The 27,430-nt window shown below is 39.7% G+C and overlaps 1 protein-coding gene across 2 annotated transcripts in view; it reads left to right on the top strand.

Moving 5' to 3' along the window:
• The window catches only part of LGR5 (leucine rich repeat containing G protein-coupled receptor 5), a 145,492-nt gene that overhangs the window by 72,340 nt on the left and 45,722 nt on the right, over window positions 1–27,430 (top strand). The window contains exons 3-4 of one of the 2 annotated variants that reach the window (XM_036298871.1): window positions 4,375–4,446; window positions 11,818–11,889. In XM_036298871.1, coding sequence (XP_036154764.1) covers window positions 4,375–4,446; window positions 11,818–11,889 — 144 coding nt within the window. The remainder of the gene's footprint in view (window positions 1–4,374; window positions 4,447–11,817; window positions 11,890–27,430) is intronic. The other variant, XM_036298873.1, reaches the window with a different exon arrangement.

The raw sequence follows: 27,430 nt of genomic DNA, 5'->3' as shown, positions 1-27,430 counted from the left end.
TCTATCTCAATTGACTATTATATTTGGTTTCACTTTTTTAACTTTATTGTCTTTTGAAAGTCCCTAATTACAATATCATTAATAACAAATTAATTTAGCATATCTATAATATGTGCTCTCTAGGTCTCGTGCACTTTGTAAATGTTGGAAAATAAAGCAGTAACTTCTAGGAGCCAGAAGGAATTTGCTAAGTAATCTGAAACATCTCCTTTTAAATCATAAGGGTACCATATTCAAGTTCATTCTGCTAATTATTTAAGTAGCACTGTTGTTACATAGCTTCATGCTCCATAAGAAAAGGCTAGATTAAGTTTACATGAAATTGGAAAGCAACTGTTTTTTCATTTTACATAAAGCCTTTCTGAGCTTTGATATCTTTGTCTACAAAGTCAGAATAAGAAAAACCTCTGATCTACCTCCTGGTATAAAGTGTGACAAAGTACTTTTAAAATGTTAGTGACATGCAATAAAGAAACCTTACTATTAGCAAAAAGAAAAAAGCAGGGTGGAGGGAGGAGGTGAGAGAAAAGAATAAGGATAAGCAGAACAATGAACGTAGAATAAAATCAGTTTTAGGGCAGAAAAGAAACCTTAGTGGAAGAACCCTACTTCTTTTTAACCCTTTGCGGTCGTTTGTCTACTCTCAGCCACCAAAGCTTTTTTACCGTTCCGGTCTTATGTCTGCTCTCAGCCACCACAGCAAGGAACCGTACGAATCTTAACTCTATTCATTCATGTATCAGTTCATAATTTCTCTGAAAGCTCTTAAGTGTCTAAGCGACCTTGTCACGAACCAAAACATTGCTCCGACAAATCGGAGATATCGAAACTCAATATAAACAAACGCAGTCATTCCACACTCGCCATGCAAAACACCGTGGCCAGTCAGTCGCCTTTTGAGAGTGAAGAAATCGACAAGCTTCGGAGATACTTCACAGAATTTCAAATAAAGCTTTACAAATTACGTTTAACTGTAATTAGGCATTCTCGCTTGTTAAGATATTTCAAAATAATACTCCAAAATGGCAAAAAGAAAGTTACCGAAAGAAGTGTACTGCGAATCTGAAAGTAACGATGAAGAGTTTTATTTTGGCACCTTGAATACTGACTCTGACGTAGAAAGTGATAACATTTGTAGTGATTCTACTAGTAGTGACGTAATTCCAAAAAAGAATTAATAAATCTTGTTTATCCTTCATAATCTCGAATGTTATGTATCACTGCTCTTTCAATGGAAATTAATTCCGACCAGTACGACACCCATGTCCAAATTTAATACGACTGCAAAGGGTTAAATACGGAAAATGAAATCCTGGGAAGTTAAGTGACTTGTGTTAAGTCTCACAGCAAATTCACGGTGAGAAGAAAGGAAACCAGAAATAGAAAGGAAAGAAAAGCACACAAAACAACTAAGAGTTAGAAGTCAACAAAGTTCTCCCAAGAACGGACCTGGGAGGGCTGGTAGCATTGGCCTGGCCCTCTGCTTAGCTCTGAAAATGCTGCTCTGCCTTTGGAACCTGGCCGAGGTGACCCATGTTGGACCACTACTTCTTGCTCAATAATTTTCCCAAGGATGCCAATCAGAAAGCAGTCAGGCACCCCCCTCTGCTCTCAGTGCTCACCCCATTTTATCCACACAGGCTTCTTTCTCTCCAGGCCAATGTCCAGAGAGGAGGAATCAGGGCCCTGATTCATTTGCTCTTGTCCCCTTATTTTACAAAATCAAGCTAACCCTCCTCCCCCCCCCAAAAAAAAAACCTCTATGTTACTCTACTTTAGAGATCCAAATTAGTGTAAAGATTCAAAGAAACATACGTTCTCAAACATATTTTCATAGGGTGTTACAGCACTAAAGCGTCTAATTACTTTTTTCATTTGAAGAATATATCTACTTAATTTTTTTTCTTTTTAATGGCAGTTAAGTCAGTAAAACTAATAATAGTGGTACAATATGGATCTTATGTATGGAGTAGGATCTTGTTCATATGATAGAAAAATTTCTTCTTATGAATTTATATCTCGCTATAGAAATGAAGATAATGAAAGAGATATCCCCATGAAATAATTTTAGAAACAGGGAGAAAAACAACTTCTCAGCCAATTTGGTTATAGGTCTCTAGGGTCGGAATGCAGTAGCCCAGAGATTTGTTGTTTCAAATTGTCACAGGAAAGATTTGTGTGCAGATCTCGCTGTTTGTGTATTCATCTGAAAGTCTCTTTTTCCTATAGTTTAAAATTACTAAAACCATCCCTCGTGGCAAAGAAATAAGAGGGGAAGGAGGCAATGATTTCCTTAAATTGTTGTTTTTGTCAATGAGATAGATCTTCCATCGGCCCAGCAAGTAGCCAATAACACATCATAAATTCCTTTGCTTTAAGACAAACTCCCCCGATAACACAGGTCAGTGGTTCCCAAATTAGTTCTGAACATAGACGTAGGATTCTCAAAGTCCATGCCCAGAAAAGAAAAACAATTCGCATGAAGTGAGTTATGTTTCAGGAAATGTAACGGGAAGGTTTTTACCCTAACAATAATTTAAACTAATAAAATAAATAAATACATCCTTTTTTCTCTCTCTTTTTCTTTTCCAAAGTCAAGGTCTCAGAAACCATCAAGCTGCTTGATACCATAAGCAGCAGTAAGAGTGAAGGCCCATCTCAAGGCTCTGTTCTAGAACTCAGAGATGTGCTACCGAAGTCAAGGCTGTGAACAGGAGAGTTAGGGACATTTTCGCTGTCCCTGAACAGCTACTAGGCAGTTTAGTCTGATCAGTTAAGCCATCTGTGGTCGTCAACCAAGTCTGAGCCTTTCTGTGACAATAAACAACTCTTTGACTAGTATGTCACGATCATACACAATTCATTACTCCAGTATTGTGTATAGTACTTGGGATAACCGATCAAATGCATGTGGCTTGTCTATAATGTACCCATAAATATAAAATGTTACTATTTTTTGACGGCCTACATTTCCCCTTGGTGCTGGTGGTTTGTCGGTTGGATTTTTCTTTCTTCCACATCAAGTCCCACCCTTCTCTCCTCCTCCACCACAGCTGTGCTGCACCAGCATCTCCGTGTAAACTCCCTTTGTGTCTGTTTCCACTCTTGCTCTATTCTCCCCTCTACAAAGCTCCCATCTTTGTAAAGTATGATTATCTAACCACTATGCTGTAAACCTGAAACTAATACAGAATAATACTGAATGTGAACTGTAATAGAAAATTAAAATAAATGTTAAAATTTTTTAAATAAACAAGAAAGTAAAGGTCCCATCAGAAGGACCCTTTTATTTCTCTTTATTTATTTACTAGAGGCCCAGTGCATGAAATTCGTGCACTGGGGGGGTGGGGGTGTTCCTCAGCCTGGCCTGCACCCTCTCCAGTCCAGGAGCACTCAGGGGATGTCTAACTGGTGGCTTAGGGGAGCGGGCCTAAGCTAGCAGTCAGACATCCTTAGCACTGCTGTGGAGGCAGGAGAGGCTCCCGCCATGGCTGCTGCATTTGCCAGTCATGAGCATCTGCCCCCTGGTGGTCAGTGTGCATCATAGCAACCAGTCATTTCCTTGTTCAGTCAATTTGCATATTACCCTTTTATTATATAGGATTTATTTATTTAATTTAAATTCTTTATTGTTTAAAGTATTACATATGTCTCCTTTGTCCCCCATTGACCTCTCCCTGGCCACTCTGGGGTTCTGGCTGGTATGGCTCAGTTGGTTGGAGCATCGTCCCATACACCAGAAGGATATTTTAAAACACAGATCTGATCACACCCCTCCCCTCTCTAGGCCCTTACTGTGGCCTCCACAGCCCTGCATGGACTGGCTCTGGACACCTCCCCAGCTTCACCCCATCGTTCTCCTGCTTGGTCACTTAACTCCAGCCATGCTGGCCTCCTTGCATTTTCCGGACTATCCCAGGCACACTCCCACCTCAGGGCTTTTGTGATGCTTGGCACAGACCTCTGCTGAAATGCACTCATAGCAGAGTTCTCTCCCCCCATCTTACCTGTAATAATAAGCCCATCACCCTGGCAACTGTCCCCCACTGCTCTCTATCCCTTTGCCTAGCTTTTGTATTAAAAAAAAAAATGTTAAAGGAGAGTTATATACAGTGTAGGTAAGCTATTAAATGACTTCTGTAAAATAGGTAATTTATTATATTTCTTCTTAGGCACTTCTTTTGCCAGCTTTTTTATTAGAAATTTACAGAAAATTTTCACAAACTATAACAAAACAAGTTGTTGTTTTTTTTACCATTGTTTTTGGCATTTGTGGTTTGAACATAATTGTATTGTGTGTGTTTTTAACAACTAAATGAATTCCACATGAAGAGAACTGTGCTCACTCTCTCTCCTCTCCCTTCAAACCCACAGACGTCTTGCCGGAAACGCTTTGACATACATTCCCAAGGGAGCCTTTGCTGGCCTCTACAGTCTTAAAGTTCTGTAAGTAAACCAGGTGTGACCTGGTACATTTCTGACTTTAGCAGCAAGTGAATGCTAATTAACTTGTAAAGACTGAGTTCCTCAAATAACCTATTTGGAGCATTTGGGATAATTCATCTAAATTCAAGTCTGCCTTCATTGGTACCCCATAGAGCAATATTATACCTGGCTGGATTTGTGTGAAAAAAATTCACCTCTCTTTTTCTAACTTTAATATCTAAAATTGTTTGCCTCTAAATAGCCAACTTATCAACTCAAACTTTTTAAAAAAAAAGTATTTCATTTCCTTTTGTGTTATGATGTTGGCAAGATTTCTTGAATCATTTTGATCACCAAGTGAATAAATCACCATGATGCTAACATAATGAGATCACATCTTCAAACCATATGCAAAGTTTGTTTTCTTATGATTAAAGATCTGCTTTAAAATATCAAGTTGCCGAAACCGGTTTGGCTCAGTGGATAGAGCGTCGGCCTGTGGACTGAGGGGTCCCGGGTTCGATTCCGGTCAGGGGCGTGTGCCTGGGTTGCGGGCATATCCCCAGTAGGAGATGTGCAGGAGGCAGCTGATCGATGTTTCTCTCTCATCGATGTTTCTAACTCTCTATCTCTCTCCCTTCCTCTCTGTAAAAAATCAATAAAATATATTTAAAAAATAAATAAATAAATAAATAAAAAATCAAGTTTATGTTACAATTGTGAATAGATGTGAAAAAGCCTAGTAATTGTAGATACAATGAGTAACTATTTGATAAATATTAATTCATTGAGACTTGTAAAAGTGGGTTTTCATATTATTTAATGTCCAACTTCCCAATTTGTTTATCAGAAGACTCATTATTATTGACTACCTCCTTATTCTAGTACCCATTGTTTAATTTTATTTCAGTTTATTCTGTGTAGGGGGGAAAAAGCACCTAGGTAGAGAAAATAGGTAACTCAAATTGAAACTCATAATGGGAAAATTTTATCTCAGAGAAAATACCTTGACTTTATTTTCTTTCTTTGAGATAAAAGTTATAAACAATAAAAGGGCATTTGATATATTCCTGCTTAACGGAAACTGCATTTTATTCCCCTCAGGGATACATAGGCTATTTAAAAAGTAATTTAGTTTAAATATATTTGTTAAATATTAGTTAAAGGTCAAATTCAACAGCAGAACCATTTTTGGTCTGCTTAGATCATTGGGTTTGGTCCCCTCAGCTTTGAATTATTTTTGCTTTGAGGCAGAAATATTTTTAAATTGTCACATTGCCCAATGCTAATGTTAATTCATTATGTGGTAGGATTCTGAGTTATAGCATCAACTTTAGTACACCTATGTGTCCATGAACACAGCAAAATATTTGGAACCCTTCTAAATACATCACATAAATCAAGTTTGGATAAGACAAATAAGGGAATATATTCCCTTTGTTGACCTATGTACCCTTAAGCATTTTGGATACGTGTTAAATTGATTATACTGGAACTGATCATCTTAATTCACTTAACAAAATGTAAATCAGATATCCTGAGCTAGAGTGTATGTGTGTCTGCATATCTGTGTCTGTGTGTAATAAATGTATCATTAGCCATCATAATTATATGTAAATTGTGATTATATAATGTTAATACATATAAATTATGTAATAAGAATATCTAGGGATTAGGTATGTACTAGATATGATCATTAGAATTATAATATTACATTTTTGAATTTTCATATTTGAATTACTTAATTTTAGTATGAATCTTTTGATAACATTTTTTAATTTTCTAATTATATATTTCTAATTTTAATCATACTGCACTAAATGTCCATGAAACTGGAGATGTTGTCTGTGTTGGCTACTGGTCTATCCCCAGCTTCTAGAACATGCCTGAATCATAGTAGACACTCAAGAAATACTGGTGGAATAAATGATCCAGATGGATGATACAGAGAGGACAAGGGGTTTCTAGACTTGTCAGCTCTTCTTCATTTTGTATGATGTAGACCTAATGCCATATGTCTATTAATGGATTATCAGTTGCATTCTCAACAACGTGGGCTTCTCCCTGTCAACAGGTTTTATTTACCCAGAATACTTTTGACACCTTTGCTGCTTCTTACGGTGTATTTTGCCTAAACACTTCAGAGAGCACTGGATTAATCTGACTTAAAAATGAAAATCACAGGTTATTTCTCATGCTTGTCATTTTTATATGTACCTCTTCTACCAGAATGGAATGTGGTGTTTAGTTAGACTCTCTCATCTATCCTCTCCTAACTAATCAATGTCTCCTGTCTTCTACACAGTCAGGGGCTCAGCAAAGCCTGGTAAGTGGTGAGACTCAAAGGGGCATTGAATGCATTACTGCTGCAAATACAATGATCCATAAGTGTGGTCATGCCCTGAAGAGTTTATAATCTAGTGGTAGATTATGGGATCAAGACAAATAGATCACCTGTAATTCTTTTTTTTTCACCTGTAATTCTTAAAGTGTGTCTAGAACTGTGTGTAGGGCGCTGTGGAACTACAGAGCTTGAGAAGAATTTAGTCCCATCTGATGGTTAAGGTTCAGCTTCCTAGGAATGATGTTTCCCCAAAGAGATGACCTAGGATCTGAATCTTGAGAGGACAATATGCACAGAGACACAGTGGCAAGGAGTACCTGGCATAAGCAGGCAGCCCAAGCAGGTTGGGGCTCAGGCATTTAGGAGGAGGTGGAGAGTATCTGGAAAAGAGCCTGGAGAAGTAGAAAGAGTCCTGGTCACAGGAATCCCATATATTCTGTCAAAAAAGCATGGACATTATTATGTTGTAGGATAATAATAATGAGGAGCAAAGGAAGAGATGAAAGCAAGAAAGTGGCATGTTCAGACTGTTCAGTTTAGCTAGATCACTGTCAAGGTGAGGAGGATTCAAGAGGAGCAAGACTCCTGCCAGGAATTGCATGCACTCTTCCCTTTACTTTGCTACTTAAGGATTAATATCTAAGGAGCAAATTCAATTGTCAAATATTTTGAAAGCATTTCAGTGTTAAAGCAATGGTTCCCAACCATAGCGGTTCTTCCCGCCATAGAGTGCTTTGGAAATTTGTGAGGGTGTCTTGTTTTTCCAGATGGTATACTTGTAGTAAGCTGTCCTGTCATGCGCAGCACAGCCCAGCATAAAGATTCTACCTACCACGTCATACTTGACTGTTCCTCTACACCAAATGTAAATCAAGAATACTTTCATACCTAATAATACTGAAAGGTTTTTCAAGAAGTTCTGATAAGACTAATACTTTGTACAGGAAAAATTACATGGAATAAATATATTCTCTCAAAATTATTGAATAATTAATTTAGCTTCTGTATCCTGTTTGTTCTAGGTATTATATGATTTCTAACCACATATTTAGTTAAAAACACTGTTAGTGCAGTAGAACAAGTACCCCAAACACCACAAAACAATTAAAGATATATAACCATGGCAATGTAAAACTTCTTCTTACAAACAATTATCATTAAATAGCAGGGAAACATGAAACACAGACCTCACCCTCATGGAAACTCTCTATTGTTTTATAAAGTCCAAAAGTCATAAGAAGAAAGAAATAACTGATTGCACTGTAGCATGGTAAGAAAGATAATATAAAAGTAATAGTTATAGGGGACCCTGACCAGTATAAGGAGGGCATATGGTAAAAGAAGAAAATGATACTATCAGTGCAATCCACTGAGATGCACAAAAGACAGCAACAGCCGTCCTTGGCTGGGATTGTTTTATATCCAAACTTGTTACTATGAGCTCTAGAAGATCACTAATGTTTAAGATTATTACCCCTGTAAATATTGACTTTCATAAAAAATAAGTTATTGGTTCTGTATTCCAAAGTACCCAGTCCAGTGGGATTCTGAACCAGGCTGTGCTCAACAAAGGTACATTGTCTTATGTAGGCCATTCAGTCAAAGAATGACTCATTTCCTGCCACCCACTACCAGAACCAAAGCCACGTAGAGGGGATGGGTAAAACTAACCATAGAAAGGTCACAATTAGCCAAACTGTTCTCATTCCCACATAGGCCCAGAATAGAGCCTTAATAGCAACTTGATACCTAAACACAGAACAATTGGGTAGAGGGAATACCTCAGGACCAAGCCATCGATTGTTACAAAGTCCCCGTTCAACATATTATCTCCTCTCCCTCTGATTCACTCACTGTTCATATTCTTATTTAGTCCTGTTGGCAAAAAAGATCACCAAAATATTGTGCTGTTGAGTAGCATGGGGATGTTGTATGGAGTAGTGAGTATTTTAAAGCTCCTCAGGGAAAGAAATTAAAAAACTATGAAGTCATCCTTTGTCTCTAGAGAAAGTGTTTCATTTTCTTTTCTTCCCCATATGTGAATGAAAAAAAGAATGAGGTTATAAGTGGCTAAACCCATATTCTGTTCATGCACATTCTGCTTATATTCAATATATTCAATAAAAGAGCATTTGCAAAAGAAATCAGCAGTCGTGTTGGGAATGCTTTCTGTTTTAATTGCACTCCATGGTGCTGTAAACCCTTTAATTGTTTCTTCTCCCTCTGGAATATCTTAAACAAAAATAGAATTTTCTAATTAACTCACTGGAGACTTATAAGGATGTAATGGAGATAACTTGCTCTTGTTTTGTCATTTGAAAGTAATTAAGCAAAAGTTCTTTATTTAGGGAAAGATCAGGATTTAAATTGTGGGTTTTTTAAATTATATTTTTGGTGTTTTACTGGTAGAAGTTGAAAAATTAAATTGTTAGGGGGTAAGTCAAGAGTAGCTTTAAAAGTTATCATTAATAAAGCTTGTTAAATTCCATTTTCTGAGGCCAGGAATATAAAGTTACTGAGAAAGTTTGCAACTATTCAACGAAGGAAAACCATCTAAATATCTCCTGTCCTCTACTCCAATTTTACGATATTTTAGGAAGACCACATTTTAATAGTTTCACTTTTTGGTTAGCAAAGCATAGGAGAACAATTAATATACACTTTTTACCAGTAATATACTACCTACAAAGTTTAGACATTGATGATCATCTATCTTATCATGACTAATCACTCAACAATTAATGACTTAGAAAACATTTCTATGAAATTAAAATTATATACCATATTTAAACTGCTTGGAAAAGTGTAAAATAACATAGAAATGTGAGCTTTTAATGTTCAGGTAAATTATGCAGCATACAGAATTCAACCTACAATTTTTGGGACTCCCAAACTGGTCAGTGAAGTGTGAGATCTCCCTAAAACTTGACTTTGTCTGTAAAGAATTAACATATTTTTTGAGACTCTTGATTTATGAAATGTTAGTTGAATTCAAGTTTAACATAATGAAATTATTTGATTAAAATTTTGGAATACAAGTAGCACAAGTATATTCCTTAGAAAACAGAATCTCAGTCATGGTGAGAAAAGCATAAATTTTATGACCTCCAAAGACCTTTCACATCTTATTTGTATATGAATTTGTATTTGCATATATGAAAGTATAATAAACACCTTTAAATTTTAATTGTCAAATACCTTGTTAATCAGATGTTATTCTATTTCCATTGTACAGATGAAAAATCAAGGGTCAGTTAGGTTGAATGATTTGCTTCCCAAGACTTAAACCTTAGGACTTATCTCCAAGCTCAGTGTAGCCTCAAGTTCATCTGAAAATATTATATCAGAAATACTTAGCATAGCATAGGGTGGGTCTCAGTCTGTGGTGCCTTGCCCAGAGCACAGACATCAGTGCAAATTCTCTGGTCCAGACCCCAGCCTAATGAACTGAAAACTTTGGGGGTGGGGCCAGCAGACTATGACTTAGCAAGCCTTTCAGTGGATTTTGCTAAACCCTAAAGTTTGAGAACCAACCTCTGGCACAGGTTTTGTTGTTGTAGCTATTGTTGCTGCTGATTTTGTTTTCTCAATTAAAATGTTGCAGTCAGTACCATCTCACTGTATTGTTAGTTTTGAGAAGTGGTTCATCAATTCATACAAAAGGGTCAACTTTTATTGAATGCTTACTATGTGGCAGGTATTGTTCTGTGTACTTTCACCCATTGGATGGTCACAATGACCTTGCGGGGGAGTATGATTACTGGTCCTGAGACATGGAAAGATTGGGTGGTTTGGCTCAGACCCCATGGCTAGTGGCAGGGAAGAGGTATTCAAATTCAAGAACCCATGCTCTTCACCACACCTTAATCATACCAGACACCATTCAACTTGAGAATTTGTACATTCAGCAAATATCCCTCAAGAGTTAGACATACAGGGAGCTGAATCCCAGTTAGTCATCTAATGAAAAGAAACTTCAATTGTGGTGATGAGGGAACCAGGCAAATTGTTTCTGAAATCCAAATATAAGTTTGTTACCTAATAAGCAGAAAATTTTCTGTAAAATGTCTACTCTCCTAAAACAGTCTTCTGCCTCTGGCTTACATGGACCATGCAATACTCAGAGGGATGGGAGTGGCTGCAAAATTATTGTGTTATTTTATGAATAAGGTAGCAAAATATAAGGAATCTAATGGGAATTTTTCCATGCTATTTTCCCATTTGCAATAGTATGTTTTTATCTCATTGTTTCCATTCTGTAGTCTCTATGTTCTGAAAAGAATTGTTGAACCTAGGTGAGCAAAAATGCAACTACTTCACAAAAAGAATGTAATTTATATCAAAATATGACCATGAGCAAGAAAAGAGATCTTTAATAGACTCCTATGATACCCTTATTTTCATTTTGTCTAATCTAATTAGTCACCACAGTGATCCTTTAAAAACAAGTACAATCACATCATTTCCCACTTAAACCCTTCAACGAGAATTTCTTATCACATTTAAAATAAAGTTTTACTATGGCCCGAAAGTGCTCCATGAGATGGCCTCAGGTTCTCTCACCCAATCTCTTCCTCTCACTCATTCCTCCTCAGTCACAATTGATCCTTTGCTGCTCTTTTAACAAGTCAAGCAAGCTCCAACCTCAGGACCTTTGCACTTGCTCTTCCCAGTTCCTCAGTAGCTCCTCCCAGATATTCACATGATCTGCTCCCTGACTCCATTCTGGTCTCTACTCAAATATCAGCTCCTAAGAGAGACCTTCCATTCCTTTAAAATAAAAATCTCACTCTTTGTTACTATCTATCCCAAATCTATGTTTTGTATTATATTCGTAGTACTTATCACTTGGCTCATAGGGTGAAATTCATTACTTTTAATTACCTGTCACTTCCCACTGGAGTTTAAGCTCCCCAGGGGCCAAGGGATTGTCTGATATTCTGCTGTTTCCCTGACATCTAGAACAGTGCCTGACACAGCTATGGCCAGTTATGGTTAATTATTGTTGGCTTTCTTTAATATTTTTCTTTATTTGTTTTAATGTGCAGTATGCTGCAGAATAACCATCTAAGGCAGGTACCCACAGAAGCGCTGCAGAATTTGCGGAGCCTTCAATCCCTGTAAGTATCATTGAAATTGCAAAATGTCCTCAGGATCAATTTGGAAAGGAGCATTGAAATGTCCAGGTGACCACTTCAGTAAATTCCTTGGTTGGAGGTCCTACCTAAATAAGTTGGGAAAGAGAGTTTCCATTAGAGCAGCGGTTCTTCGCTTCCTCATTAAACAATATGTGTGGGAGGGACTCGTGTTGGATTTGGGGGTTTCAGGGCAGAGGCTTAATCATAACACCTCCAGCCAAAGCCTCTTATATACACTGGTATCTCAGGACAAAACATACACTTCCAGGATCTTTTCCTTCATTCCCTTGTAATTTGAAATTTCTGATTTTGAATCAGGAATGTTACTTTCTCCTTTTTTTTTCTTTACATATATTTTCTATTGATTTCAGAGAGAAAGGGGGAGGGAGGGAGAGATAGAAACGTCAATGATGAGAGAGTCATTGATCTGCTGCCTCCTGCACACCCCTACTGGGGATCGAGCTGCAACCCAGACATGTGCCCTGACCAGGAACCGAAGGGTGACCTCTTGGTTCATAGGTCAACACTCAACCACTGAGCCACACCAGCAGGGCTATTTTCTCCTTTTATCTGGAAAAATGGGTGTCACAATCCAGACACCTTGGCATCTTCAATTTATTCTGTTTTTAGATGAGCTGAGCTGCCTTGTAATGAAATTTGCTGAGTCAAATAAAGACTTAATTTTTTAAAGTTTTGTATGTACATCAGGGGTTCTCAAATCAATAAACCAAGCTCTAATAGTCTATTTTAAAGTCTTACTGCACAGATCTACAAACCAAGAGCTTCCCCATCACCACACACAGACACAGGCAATCCCACACACACACCTCAGATTCACCCATCATACAGACAGGCACAAACACACACACCACACACAGACACATAAACACAAACATACATAGCAGTGGTGGTGGTGTTTCCTACTGTGCATCCACAACTTTTCCATCAGGAGTTTCCACCCTCCACTGATTTAAAATCTCTGAATATGCCAAAACCGGTTTGGCTCAGTGGATAGAGCGTCGGACTGCGGACTGGGGGGTCCCAGGTTCGATTCCGGTTAAGGGCATGTACCTGGGTTGCGGGCACATCCCCAGTAGGAGATGTGCAGGAGGCAGCTGATCGATGTTTCTCTCTCATCGATGTTTCTGACTATCTCTCTCCCTTCCTCTCTGTAAAAAATCAATAAAATATATTTAAAAATAAATAAATAAAAAATAAAATAAAATCTCTGAATAAATAAAAATTAGCTATCAGATGTGTTGGGGCTTGGATTGTAAGCAGTTGTTGACAGTAATTAGTTGCCAAGACCTTGCCACGAGTACTTATTTGGTCGGTAAATCTTTACCTCATCAGCATGCGTAAGTGCTTACAATATATTGCATGATCTCCAGTACACACCTATGTGATATATGTTCTCATCTGACTCACACTGGAGGTCCCCCTCTCTCAAACAAAATATGGCTTCTGGTCTACAATGATGAGGGAGATAAATGCATAAGAAAGGCAAATAAATATTGCAGATTCTAGTTGAAAATCACTGTAAAAAGCCCACCAGTTAGTTAATCATTACCCGCAGTGTGCTTAATGCCTTTTGTTGAGGTGACACGAAAGAAGGAGGAACGTGAGATTTGGAGATGATACTTTCCTCCTTTGATCTTTTTTTTTTTTTTTTTTTTTTTTTTTTTAATGAAAGCAAATCTGGGCTTGAGACCATTTCAAGCTTTTCACTGCAGTCAAACAAAGTGACTTCCTAGGTTTTCATCATCCTATAGATAAACAAGCCCACAAGGGCGCCTTTGTGGGCTGGGACAGGTCTGCGGCATTTTCAGGAGCTCCTTAATGACATAACAGTATCGCTCCTCCTTTGTTGCACGAGCCTTTTCCTGAAGGGAAGAAGCAGTCAGAGAAGCAAGCCGCTCTCCAGTGGGTTGTCTGTGTAAGGGCACGGGGTCCCGTGGCTGGATTGAAAGCGAGATAATGGCGGTGGCCAATAGGAACTTTAAACAGCTGTGAGGCAGGCAGAAGATAGAAGGATAAGAGTGTGTAACCAAAAGCCACTATCAGCTGAAAGAAGATCACAACCAGAACACACACAGAAGTGAACTCTTTGAGAAAGAGAAAACCATGAATCTTTTGTTCACTCGAACTGGGTGGTGCCTCTCTGATAAAGGTGTTCAGATTTAGTTTCTTACTGTCTAGATATTTACTATTCACCAGGTGTCTCTTGCATTTGGTTTCTGGTTCGCAAAAACAATTGCCTTTGAAACTTTATAAGTATGTGTTCCCTGTAAAAAAGAAAAAAAAAAAGCCAGGGGTTAACTTTCTAGTACGACGCTGATCGCATCCAACAGAGGCATCTGGATACACACTCGGCCCTGGTACTCGCTGGACGGTATCGGCTGGTTATGTCATGCTCGTCTGGGGTCCCTTCTCCTGGCGCAGACAGACCCTTGTGAGGTGCTAAATGTTGGCCATTTGCGCTGCCCTGCCACTTTTTCTCACTTACATTTCTTTGTGCTGCTTTGATACAAGAGTTAAAACTTGACCAAATTAAAAGCAAAGACTTAACCGCCAAGTACACAGATGCCGAATTGTACCAACCGAAGGAGCCCCATACCGGTTTGCAAGTTTGGGCAACAGTGAGCCCCTTTAAAATTTACTATTGCCCCAGAATCAAGGTATTCAATAGTGTTTCTCCTGCTTCCTTTAGGCATTGGCTTTGAGTCTAATGCTCATTCCAAACATGCATTCGGTATCCATTCTGCACTCATTTGCCGTGCCATCCTGAGCCTCCATGCGACGCCTGCGTCAGGATGAGTAACAGGGTGAGAGCAGCCTCATCCAGGCTGCCAACACCGGGGAGACTTCCGTGCAGTTCCTGAAAGGCTTGCTGCAACCCTTAGACCTTCACCCTTTACCCAATGGTTCCTCTTTTGTTCTCTCTCTTGAATGCACTCTATCTTTCTTGATATTTTTATTTTCTTTTTATTATACATGCACTCTCCAAGGAGCACGGGGCCGTGGCGACAGCACCCTGAATACTTGCCTGGCTCTGTAACTTGTAGGGGGGCTTCTCAGCCCTGGCTGCCCAGAAGAATCATCCAGGCTGCACCCCAAAACGATTTAACCCGAATGTTAGTGTTTTCTAACTGGTTTCATTATGTAGTGAAGAGCTTCTTAAGTGAAGACCGGGAGAACGAGTGTCCTGCAGCATTCTTTCAGATGATATGTAGATATTCTCCAGAACTCTTTTTAAACATGAAATAATAACAAAATCCATACTTTGCATTCCAGTGTGAATTACAAATGTACGTGGACTATGACGTAAAAGTCAGGGTTGCCTTGTTTGTACTTACCTGAAACAGCTCACCTCTGCCTATTAATTCTACTTACAACCTGGGCAGGTAATGTTCAGAGGCCACCTGCTGCCTGACCCTGGTATTCAAATGCGGTCCAGCAGCAGCGGCACCTCCTAAGATATGCAGAACCTTGGGCCTCGTCTCTGTCTCACTTAGTTAGCAGCTTTGCTTTAACGATATTCTCGGGTGATTTGTGTGGCCAATGTACTTGAGAAACCAATGTTTTTTAGTGTTCTGTGCTACTAACAAAGTGGCCTAACAAACCAAAACCGCTTGAGGACTACTGACACAGGTCACTGGATACTTTGCTCCACTGCTATGGACTTGGCTTCATTGAGGAAAGTTTAAGAAACTTGATATATTGAAATTGGTAGCACTGCGGTGAGGAAGAAACAGATTGGACTCGTGTTTCAAGAGATGTAATTTTCCATTTATTCTGCATAAACAAAAGACATTTTTGCTTTGTTCATAATGAAAACAGATAGGTGCCTTCATGTTCTTTTAACTCTCTCGTGATGCTTACAAATTGCTCAGCTAAAGAATAAGAGGGCAAGTCCATGCGCTAGAGCCGCATGGCCCGGGGCCGGCCCCTGTACAATGTGCACATTTGGCTTCTGACTGGTCATGATTGCCCAGACACCAGTTGGATTTTTTGTAATGTAATCAAACATAACCTAATTTCCTTTCTGTTTTCTGGAAAGGAATCGGAAATGTAATCACAATTCACAGCGAGTTGTATTTCACCAACAAACGTTTCACGTTATAGTCATTTCAAGACTAGGGTCAGATTACAGTGGATTTGATGGAAATTCAAAACTTAACCCTCCCATCCCCTCACACCTTGTATTAATAGTTAAGAAATTGATCTATTTAAAAAAAATCTTTGCTTCATTTGCATAGTGGTTAATGATGTCCAAGCACGTCATTAGTGAAGCACGAAATGATCAAAGGAAATGACGTATCCCGTTCATCAGAGAATGATTTAATACATGTCGGGTTTTATTCCAAGTACACTGCCAAAGCTAACTGGGGGGTATGCACAATCACAAAAATAATAGTTTGGTAAATAGAAAATGGAAGGAGAATGAGACATATCTTTAGTACTATCTCTATTCTCCAATTAGCTAATATTCACCTCAGACTATATTCTAAAATCTAAGAGGAATGTGTAATTCCTGCCTGGAATGTGATCTGCCCAGGCTGCTTATTGTGATTCCATTTCAGGACCACAGACCCCACCCGTGGACCCTGCGAAACGCCAGTTAGTTCACCCAGACTCTTCATAGTAGGGTAATGCGGATAATAGTCAAAAAAGACAGTAAGCAAGAGGAATGGGTGACGAGGAGGCAGTGGGACTCGCAGGGCTGAGTAGAAAGGAAGCAAGCCTAGAACCAGCAGCCGCTTTCTTCTGTTAATACCCAGGAGCCTATTGGGTTTCCGAGGATAAAGGATGGGAAGGAAGTAACACAAGACAAAGAGGTGTGAGCAGACAGAGAGCAAGGTGAGGTAGCCAAGAGGATAAGATTAAAGGATCAAAGGGGTTTTTAAAAAAAGTAATGGTTTTAGTATTAGTGACACTATTCCTTCCACTAAAATACTCTCCAGAAAGAGAAATTACAAGCCTACTTAATAAAAACATACCATGGTTTTTATTTTGTTTTATCACAAAAGCGCCAGCATATTTTGTGGGATGAAGGTGGACTTGGAAGTTCTAGGGGCCGAGGGTTTTGTCTGTTACACCGAGAGTTCGCTTCATGGAACCAAGCACAAACCAGCACCCAGTGAATGGTGATGAAGAAGGGAAGCTTTGCCTTGTCCCCCCACCTCATTTGAACATTAGAAGATAATTATTTTCAGAGACAAAGCCCTTCCTATGCAATGCTTACAAGAAGAGAGCTCACATTAGAGCGCTGTCCTCAGAATCCCATTGGGCGGGCGGGGGGTGGGGGGCGGGCGGGATGGGAATACCTCATGTAAGGCCTCATGCCTGCAAGCTCCTTCCATCAAGTTGTCTGCCAGAGCTCTGACCAATCACATACATGACAGTCATAGCGGATAGACAGATACCTAAAAGGGAACATGGATGTTGTGGAATGAGAAGTAAATTAAACTTCTTTTAGCCTCGTCAGGTGAAATGAAGGTTGACTTTGGAAAGTAAATTAAACTCTTTGGGGAACCTAAGGGGTGACTGCTATGGGAAGGCAAATCATGAAAGGGCAGCATTTCCCCCCTTTCAGGACAGATGAGGCCTGTAATGAACTGTGAAAAGGCACATCAAAAGGCAGCAGAGAATGGGAACATTGCAAAAACAAAATCAGAATGTGGAGGTTATTAAATGCCATGGCTATGAAAGCAGCAGCCACCAGTATTTACTAAGCACTTTTACCTGCATCATCCCCTTTCATCCTCGCAGAAACCTTAGTGATGAGGAAGCGAAAAACTCAGAGAGATTACTTGACCTTCTCAAGGTCATGTGGCTTGTGATGGAGTCAGGCTAATGAGTCTGGAATAAGAGTTCTGGTCTTTCTGACTCCAAGATCTGCCATTCCCCACCACACTGTCTTGCCTCCCTCAGGGAACCCCTTGCAGAGAACAGGCACTACAGCCTGGGAAAGGAAGGAGCTTGACAGAAACACGTGCTACTCCAGACATGCTTGAAGGTTTACAAAAAGAAAGAACAGTTGTAATGCTGCAGGACAGAAATGAAGACATTAAAGAAGAAAAGGCAACAATATTTTTATAGTGTGGCCAGACATTTATTTTTAGTGTTTCCTTATGTATTTGGTTGTCTGATCCCTCATTTCCTGTGAGGTGGAACTTGACTCCACTTTCCTGATGAAGAAACTGCAGGTGAGAAAGGGTATCTTTTCTCTGTTGCAAAGGTAAAAGTTGATTAGACAAAGACAAGAGGGACAAGCATTCCAGACAGAGGGAACTATAGGTGCAAAATCTTATAGTGGGGTAGGGGCTGGAGTGGGGGATGGGAAAAGTTGGCACATCAGGAAACAGAAGGAAGGTCAGTGTAGCTGAATCAGGAAGAGTGAGGTGGAGAGAAGTGAAAAAAGAGCCTAGTGAGGCAGGTGGAGTCCAGCTCCTTTGAAAGCCATTAGGAACACATCAAGACTTTTCATCTTTATTGTCAAAGCAATAGGAATCCACTGGAGGATTTTAGACATGAAAGGGCACGGGCAGATCTGAAATTGTCTAGGAGAGAAAGGAAAACTTTGTCAGGATGGGGGCAATGGAGATGTAAAAAGGGAGATGGATTTGAGAACTATTTAAATGAAATTACTAATATTTGGCAATGAATTAGCTATGAAGAATGAAGGAGGAAGAGGTATCAAGGATGATTCCTGAGAGTCTGGTTTATATAACCATATGATTAATGAAGCCCTTCACTGAGATAAGAAACCCTGGTAGAGGACTACATTTGGGGAGGATGGGGTGGGAGATACTGAGTTTGATCTTAAACACATGTGTTTGAAGAGAAACAACTAAGTAGATTACACATAGACCATTTTAAATTCAGATCTGGATCTCGAAGAAAAGTGAAATTCAGGTTAGGTCTTCCTACCATGCATTTCCCTTCACCGAACACTTCATCGTAATGACTTGGTTATCTGACTAACCTGTATAAAGCATGTCCCATACAGGTTGGGACCATGACCGCCTGGTTTACTGCTAGATCTCCAGCACCAGGTGCAGCACCTTGGCAAAGAAATAATTGCTGAACTGAAGCCTTAATCTCTAAGTGATGTTCTAGACTGCTGCTCAGGACCAGCTAATCTCCCCCAGTTTGACTGAACCTGTATTCACTGATTTCTGGCTGCAAACTCTTATCTTTATACCATGGCTTTTCCCACCTGCCATTCTGGAGCTGAGCGTTGGACCCTAGTAGTTTCTTTGGGGAGTTAGGGATTGCTCTATCTACAAGAATTAACTTTCCCATTGTCTTAGCTGAGGACTTTTCTACTTCAAAAGAACCGTAATAGTAAGTTGATGCAATCTAGATAGGCGGGAGGTAGGGATGCTCATGAACACCAGGCCCAGAAGATCTGTGGGAAGGACTCGACTGGGACAGAGAGATAAGAGAGAGGTTTGGCTAGATAAAGTGGGTGGAGAGATTTGAATATTAGAATGAGAAGTTTCTGTAAAAGGAGTGGTAATGTGGAAGAACTAAGGATTCTTAGCAAGGAAATTACCTAAAGCACAATTTTAGGGAGATTAATCTAGCAGCAGCCTAGAGGGTTAATTGAAGAGATAAGAGATCAAAGCCAAAAGGACCAGCTCAGAAGCTGTTGCAATAATACAGGTGTGAAGAGATAAGAGGCTGACCTAGACAATGGAAATGGAGTTTCTGTGATAAAGATAAATGGAGAGAACTTGGTGAATGATTGGCTAGAAAGCAATAGGAATATTCAAAAATGACCCCCAGGTTTCAAACCCTGATGGTACTTGGGAGACTAATGGTGCCCCTGATGAAAAGATGGTCTTTGTTTTCTATGGAGAAATATGAAACTGAAGAAGTTAATTCTCATGTTACTTTGGCTATAGATCATCTACATTATAAAATTCACAGTAGTGGTGACCTCTGGGAAATTGACTTTACAAAATATTTCTGTAAATTGTAAATTGACTTTACAAAATATTTCTCACTGGAATCTTGCATTCCCCAGTGATTCCAGAGAGACAGAAGTTCGGTTCAGCTGACACTTCATCTGGCTGCTGGCCAAGTCAGGTGACTAGTCTCAGAATTACTGTATTTTATCTCTCCCCAAGTTTGAGAAGTGGGAGGAAAAAACTTTTTTAACTTTTCAGAGGTAAACATAAAGCAATCATTTTTCTTCCTGGTTTACATTAAATTTACCAACAAATAAGATGGAGAATGTTAGAAAAAACAAAAGCAGAAAATCCCTTGTAAGCAATCATGGTGTTTATGTATATTCATATGTTTAATATCGTCCAAGGAGATGGGTGGGAAATTTCATTAAAATTTCACATTGTGGGCACTCCCTCAATATTAAAAAAAAGTACTAATAATAAAAGTGACTCATATTATAATGAAGACTATATATATATATTTTTTTTTCAATCTATAAGAGTTCAGATAGATAAAATTCTATTATGAGAGTATTATACTGATCTCCTGACAAATTCAACTCCAATGATCAACTCCAATGTTTTCCAATGCAATAAAATTTCACCATAGCAAAGAGTTAAGGTACCTTGTAAAATTGTATTTTTTTTATTTTTCAATTACATTAACATGCATTATTATATTAGTTTCAGGTGTATACCCAGTGATTAGACATTGTATAACTTACTAAATGATTATCCCAATAAATCTTGTACCTATCTGACACCATACATAGTGTTATTGATTATCTTCCTCATGATAGTTCCCATGACTATTCTGCAACAACAAATTTGTACTTCTCAATCCCTTTACCTTTTGCATCCACCCCCTCAAACTCCCTCTCATCTAGCAACCTTCAAAATATTCTTTGTATCTATGAGTCTGTTTCTGTTCTGCTTGTTCATTTATTTTATTTTTTAGATTCGTGTTGATAGATATGCATTTCTTGCCCTTTTATTCATATTTTTATCTTTTTTTCTTCTTCTTCTTAAAGAAGATCCTTTAACATTTTATATAATAGTGGTTTGGTGGTGATGAACTCCTTTAGCTTTTTCTTGTCTGGGAAGCTCTTTATATGTCCTTTGATTCTAAATGATACCTTTGCTGGGTAGAGTAGTCTTGCTTTCATCACTTTGAACCCTTCTGGCCTACAAAGTTGCTGTGGAGGAATCAGATGCCAGTCTTATGGGAACTCCCTTGTAGGTAACTAATTGCTTTTCTCTTGCTGCTTTTAAGATTCTCTCTCTCGGTCTTTAACCTTTGGCATTTTAATTATGATGCATCTTGGTGTGGGCCTCTTTGGGTTCATCTTGTTTTTGGACTCTTTGTGCTACTTGGACTTGTATGTTTATTTCCTTCACCAAGTTAGGGAAGTTTTCTGCCATTATTTTTTCAAATAGATATTCAATTTCTCTCTCTCTCTCTCTCTCTCTCTCTCTCTCTCTCTCTCTCTCTCTCCCCTCCACCTCCTCCTCCTCCTCCTTTCATCACTCCCACTATGTGAATGTTGGTACACTTGAAGTTGTCCCAGAGGCTCCTTATACTGTCCTCATATATTTTTATTCTTTTTGCTGTTCTGATTGGGTGTTTTTTGCTCCCTTATATTCCAAATTGCTGATTGATTCTTGGCTTTATCTACTCTACTGTTGATTCCCTATAAATTATTCTTCATGTCAATTAGTGTATCTCTCATTTCTGATTGGTCCTTTTTAATGATCTTGGGGTTCTAAGTTCAGAGACCATCCTTATAACTAGTGTTTTGAATTCTACATCTAGTAGATTGCTTCTCTCCATTTAGTTCTGTTTCTCAAATTTTGTTCTGTTCTTTCACTTGGAACATGTTTTTTTGTCTCTTCATTTTGGCAACCTCCTGAGTTTGTTTCTATATATCAGGTAGAGCTGCTATGTCTCCCAGGCTTGGTAGAGTAGCCTAATGTAGTTGGTGTTCAGTAGAGTCCAGTGGCACAGTCTCCCTTTTCACCCAAGCTGGGCACCTGAGGTGAATCCTGTCATGTGGGCTGAGTACATCCTCCTTTTGTAGTTGAGCCTCAATTGCTGCTGGCACATCATTGGAAGGGATTTACCCTCAGCCTGATCAGCTGCAAGGACTGGCTGCAACCACTAACCTCTGGCCATCATGGAAGATCAGCTGTGCAGTCCCCCCACACTCCAGAGCAAGACTTACTTCAGTGGGGCTTTGGTGCCTGCTGAGTCTTCCCCTTGAATGTGTCATTTGGATGATGTTTTGATGTGGTCTGAGGCTGTCCCCCAGTATTCTGGCTCTGTGGTCTCTCAGGAGGTACAGGCCAAGGCCAGCCACGACCTGTGTTCTGCCTGGAGCCACCCAGCATGAGCTACAAAGTGATCTGCAGGTGGCTGCTTCTTATGCTCAGCTTGGATGTGCCCAGGTGAGGCCAAGCTTTGAACCAAGACCAGCTTCTGCTAGTTCTGAGCCTGGGGCCACTTAGCAAGAAGTGGGGCATGCTGAGGCCAGATGTTGCTTGTTTGAGAAATTTTAGGAAAATCTGAAGCATGAGCCAAGACAGACGATTCAATGGGAAAGTCACTGGAAACAGCTTGGGTGGATCCAAAAGTTGGGGAGGGGGGGCCCTCAGGAATCACCAGAGCAAGGCAAACAGTGTGAACCAGGTTGATGAAGTCTCACATATGGCACCCACCTGCCTGCGCTGTCAGGGAAGGGCTCATCAAAGAAACAATGGCCTATGTCTGGTAGAAAGCTGCACACACACATACGCGCACACACATGCACACACACACACGCACGTGCGCACACACAAGCTTTCGCCCTGATGCCAGATAAATCAATTCCTCCCCATATGTCTCTGGTGCCTTTCAAGCTGCTGCCCAGCGCTGGAGCTCAGAAGGAGTTAGTCTGAGTAAGTCCATGCATGGGTCCTGTAAGAGGAGCTGCCAGGAACTCCAGCAGCCTCTATCTCCCTCAGCCTCAATCCCTGCTGGTTTTTATAGTCAGAAGCTATGAGGACTTCTCTTCCTGGCACTGGAAACCTGGGCTGGGGCCTGGTGTGGGCTGTGAACCCTCACTCCTCAAGGGGGACCTCTGCAACCAAGATATCCCTCCTGGTTTTTATCTGCCACACATGGGTGTGTGACCAGCCAATTCTGCATCTCCAACCCTCCTACCAGTCTTGATGTGGATTCTTCTTTAATTCCCTAGTTGTAGGACTTCCATTCTGCCAGATTTTAGGTGGTTCTGAATGATGGTAGTTCTGTTGTTTAGTTGTCATTTTGATGTGGTTATGAGAGGAGGTAAGTATGGCATTTACCTTACGTAAGCCACCATCTTGACTGAAAGTTTCAAATTGTATTACACACAAGCTTGAAACTACATGATCTCATTTCATTGCAACAGTAAGTTAACTGAAAATAGTTTTATTTCTTAAGATTTTATAAATGATCTCAATCACTGTGGTCTTTTGACTATTTGTGAATTTTTCATAATGGTCTCATTAAATCTACAAATGTATGTACAAGAGAGTTGGTCATTTCTTTTAAATGTATGAAGAAAAATGCTCATCCAAATATGAAATAGCAATGTCAGTCATGAAGATGCCATGATTCACAATGAAAAAGAACCCTCATTTATTGAAAGAACTCTCATTTATTGAGTGCTATTATGCCTGCAGCTGCAGCATTATTCACACCTAAGCTTTTTTCCCCTCAAGTCATCCATGTTAATAATTGACATTATTACAGTAATCTCAGATATGAAATTAGCCCAGATCAATGGCCTATCTTTTGACTAACTCTTTCTTATAGTTAACTAGAGGCCCGGTGCATGAAATTTGTATACTGGGAGGGGGGGGTCCCTCTCAGCCTGGCCTGCACCCTCTCCAATCCAGGACCCCTCAGGGGATGTCTGACTGCCAGTTTAGGCCTGATCCGCAATCCAGGACAGCTGGCTCCTAACCACTCACCTGCCTGCCTGCCTGATCGCCCCTAACCACTCTCCCCTGCTAGCCTGATTGCCCCTAACCACTCTGCCTGCCTGCCTGATTATCCCTAACTGCCTCTGCCTCGGCCCTGCCACTGTGGCTTTGTCCGGAAGATGTCCAGTCTATACGGTCTAATTAGCAAATTACCTTTTTATTAGTATAGATGGCTCATCAAAGACATTCTCAAACAAAGACGTAAGTTTGTGTGATACATTGGCAAAGTATCATTTAAAGATATATATATATGTAAAGGACTATTTTTCTGAACAACAATAGCAAGAATGAGCTCATAGATTCTCTTATCCCTATAATAATACAATTTAGAAATCAAAAATTCCTTCCAGAGGCACAGAGTAAATTGGCAAAATGTTTCTTTAAAAAAATACAATTTGTACAATTAACCTTTTATGCATGAAAACATTATGGAAAATATTCATAAGAGGGTAAGAAAATTAGCACCTTTTATTTGCCACTGTCTGACATAAAAGATTGATTTTTTTCTTCTTTGCCTGTTACCTTCCTAGTTTTTCATCACTAGGTTACATTGACATTAAAGAACTATATTCACAGTGAACATGCAGTTCTGTTTTATTTTTAGTTTATATAATTCTGGGTAACATTCATCCCTGCTCTTATATGGGCTCCATTCACCCACTTACCCAGGATGGCACATGGAGTCATCATAACTTCCTTACTTCCTCTGGCCACATCTGGCGAGTCCCTCATTCTGTCAGGCTCACTTACTTAGCATCTCTCATATCAGACTTTCCTCTCCATTTCCATACTTCATTCAGGCACCCATCTTATCTCTCCCTAATCACTGCCGCTGCCTGCCTGCCTGATCGCCCCTAACCACTCTCCCCTGTTGGCCTGATTGCCCCTAACCGCTCTGCCTGCCTGCCTGATCACCCCTAACCGCCTCTGCCTTGACCCTTCCACCGTGGCTTTCCCACCCATTCCTCCCGTACAGTGCTATCAGCGTGATCTTTCTACAGCCACTCCCATTGCTAAAGAGTTTTATTTTACCACATCTAACTGCATGCAGGTTTTGTGCTGCCTCTATCACATTATTGATAGATACAAACTTAAATGCCAACATCATTGCTAGGAACTTTCTCTGAGAATGTGACATCTTCCGCGTGTCACCACTTCTTCTTTGCCTTTAGAAAGAAGATGGTATATTCAGCAATGTATCAGGAACAAAACACACATACACACATAATGATAATACTGAAGGATAACAAATAAGGGTGACTTCTCTTAATTATAATTACAGACACCTCTTCATAAATTCTCTTAAGAGAGGTGAAAAAAGTTGTCTGTGTTTCTCAAACAAATTCACTGGCAACCTAGCATTTGTTTTAACTAAATTTTGACTGAGGCAAAATTTGAGTTTACCTTTTTTATTTTGGGAATTGTTTTGATGATCAAAAAACACCAACTGTTAACCTTGCAATAATTTAAGATCATTAAGATGCGTTATGGTTTATAAAACTCCATTGTATTATTTTCTTTAATCATAAGCAACCCTATAAAACAGAAAGGTGTTGTCTCCATGTTACAGAAAACTGAGTCCATTGACCTGGCCATGGTCACAAAGCTGCTATACTGACTTGGGTCCAAGATTTCTCATTCCAAATCTCTGCACTAATTCACAGATTCTGAGCTGCTTACACACACACACACACACACACACACACACACACACACACACACCTTGTGATTTGCATGAAATAGAATAACAAAGAAACACTTAAAATGAAGCTATATAATGTAGTTATTTTTATTGCTCCTGATAATGTTATAGAACCACCTTTTTACCTATTTTCATGTCCTGTCTAGTGTCATTTTTCTTATACCTCACTGCTTAAATGTTGCATTTTCCAAGCATATGAATAGAAAATGTCCAGCTGCCCAAAAAGAGCAGATTGATATAATACGAGCTCTTTGTTTGCTCACAGAATAGGCACAAGTTGTGCCCTGCCAGCTGCTTTGTCCACAGTCTGAACCTTGTTCTGTAAGAACCACCTGTATGACTGGCTGTATAATTAATTCCATACTCTGGTTTAGCCTGGGGATCTTCTATTAATATTAAATCAGATACTGCCTCTGAATGCGAACAACATGCCACTCTCTGAATTAGATTTGGACCACTGAGGCCAGGTGGACATGGACCTCAAAACACTGCATTTAAGAGGAGTATCATTTATTGGAAGCTTCTTATATGAAACTGTTCTGGCAGAGAAACGTTTTAGTGCTGCAGTCAGGATACCCAAGTATTGAATTCACGAGTATTAGTACTCAGAGTGTTAAGACTTAAAGAATTGCCCTGTCTCACTCACTTCATTTCAGATAGCAAATTGCTCTAAGATGACAGTGTAGAGGCCAGATTACATCCCTTTTTCTTGGGGGAGGGGGGGGGGCAGTGGGGGAGAGGAGTGATTCATAAAAGACATCTATCCAGAAAAATGGACTTATTAACATTGGAAACTGATCCCAGGGTCACTTCAAGATCCAGCAGAAACTTTGGTAGTGCCTTAGAGATCAAAGAAGACAAGCCTATGACTCAATGCTGAGAGTCTTTTGTATCTAGTAAATGTAGCCCGAGATTTGCGCTCAACTTTAAGAACAGTCATTTTCAGGACTCTTAGAAGCCACTAGGCGTTTCAATGCTTAACAACTGGCAATAATCAGACAATACGTCAACTAAAACTTGGAAACTCATATTATTTAAATAAAGTCTTCATTCTTTAATCAGCACAGTCATTAAGAGGAGTTTACATATGTGCTTTCCTTCTAGTCAAACAATAATAATCACCTCCTCGTCCCCTGATGAAATTACACCTTATTTGAACATGGGCTGAGCATGTTGTTGCAGGAGAAAGAGGAAGAGACAGTGTTGAGTTTTCCTAAACATTTCCAGCTCCATCTGTTGACAGAACCTTGAGATATTTGGAAGCTGGGCTTCTGCTGCCTACAGTAACAGTTGTTCCACGGGAAGTGTAATTGTGAGTGGGGTATGACACCGGACTGTTAAACTGCGTTCCAAGTGACCTTATCTCCATTACTTACTATCAACACTTGGCTCACGACCTTGAAGACATCACTTGTTCCCACTCAGTCAGAAGTAGCAGCCAGAGGACGAGCGAAGCCACGCTGCGACCGAAAGTGAGGGAGCCGCTTTCCATTGCTCCCTACCGCAGAGCATTCTCTGTTTCTAAATTGTTTAAATTTGGTGTGCAGGGGATTGCTTCCTGACCCTGGTGTGCTTCCTACATCTGTTTAGTCTTAAATGCTTCCTAAAATATTTTTCAAAATCCACTCGTGATTTCCTAATCCTTCTTAATACATGGACTGCTTAACATGAAACTCTTCCTCTTTTAAATCCCAGCTTTGAAAAATGCAAACAAATGGGTGAGCCTTAAGAACAGATAGGGGAAAAGATGAGTGGGGGCCGTTAGAAGCCTAGCAGAGTGATGGCAGTTCTATTGTTCATGCACCTTACAGAAATTTTTCATTATTTGTGTGTCTGGTCACTTCAACAAGAAAAGTTA

The sequence above is a fragment of the Myotis myotis genome, unplaced genomic scaffold (genome assembly GCF_014108235.1).
Source record: "Myotis myotis isolate mMyoMyo1 unplaced genomic scaffold, mMyoMyo1.p scaffold_m19_p_3, whole genome shotgun sequence".
NCBI classification, from domain to species: domain Eukaryota; kingdom Metazoa; phylum Chordata; class Mammalia; order Chiroptera; family Vespertilionidae; genus Myotis; species Myotis myotis.
This window is presented reverse-complemented; position numbering and strand designations above follow the sequence as displayed.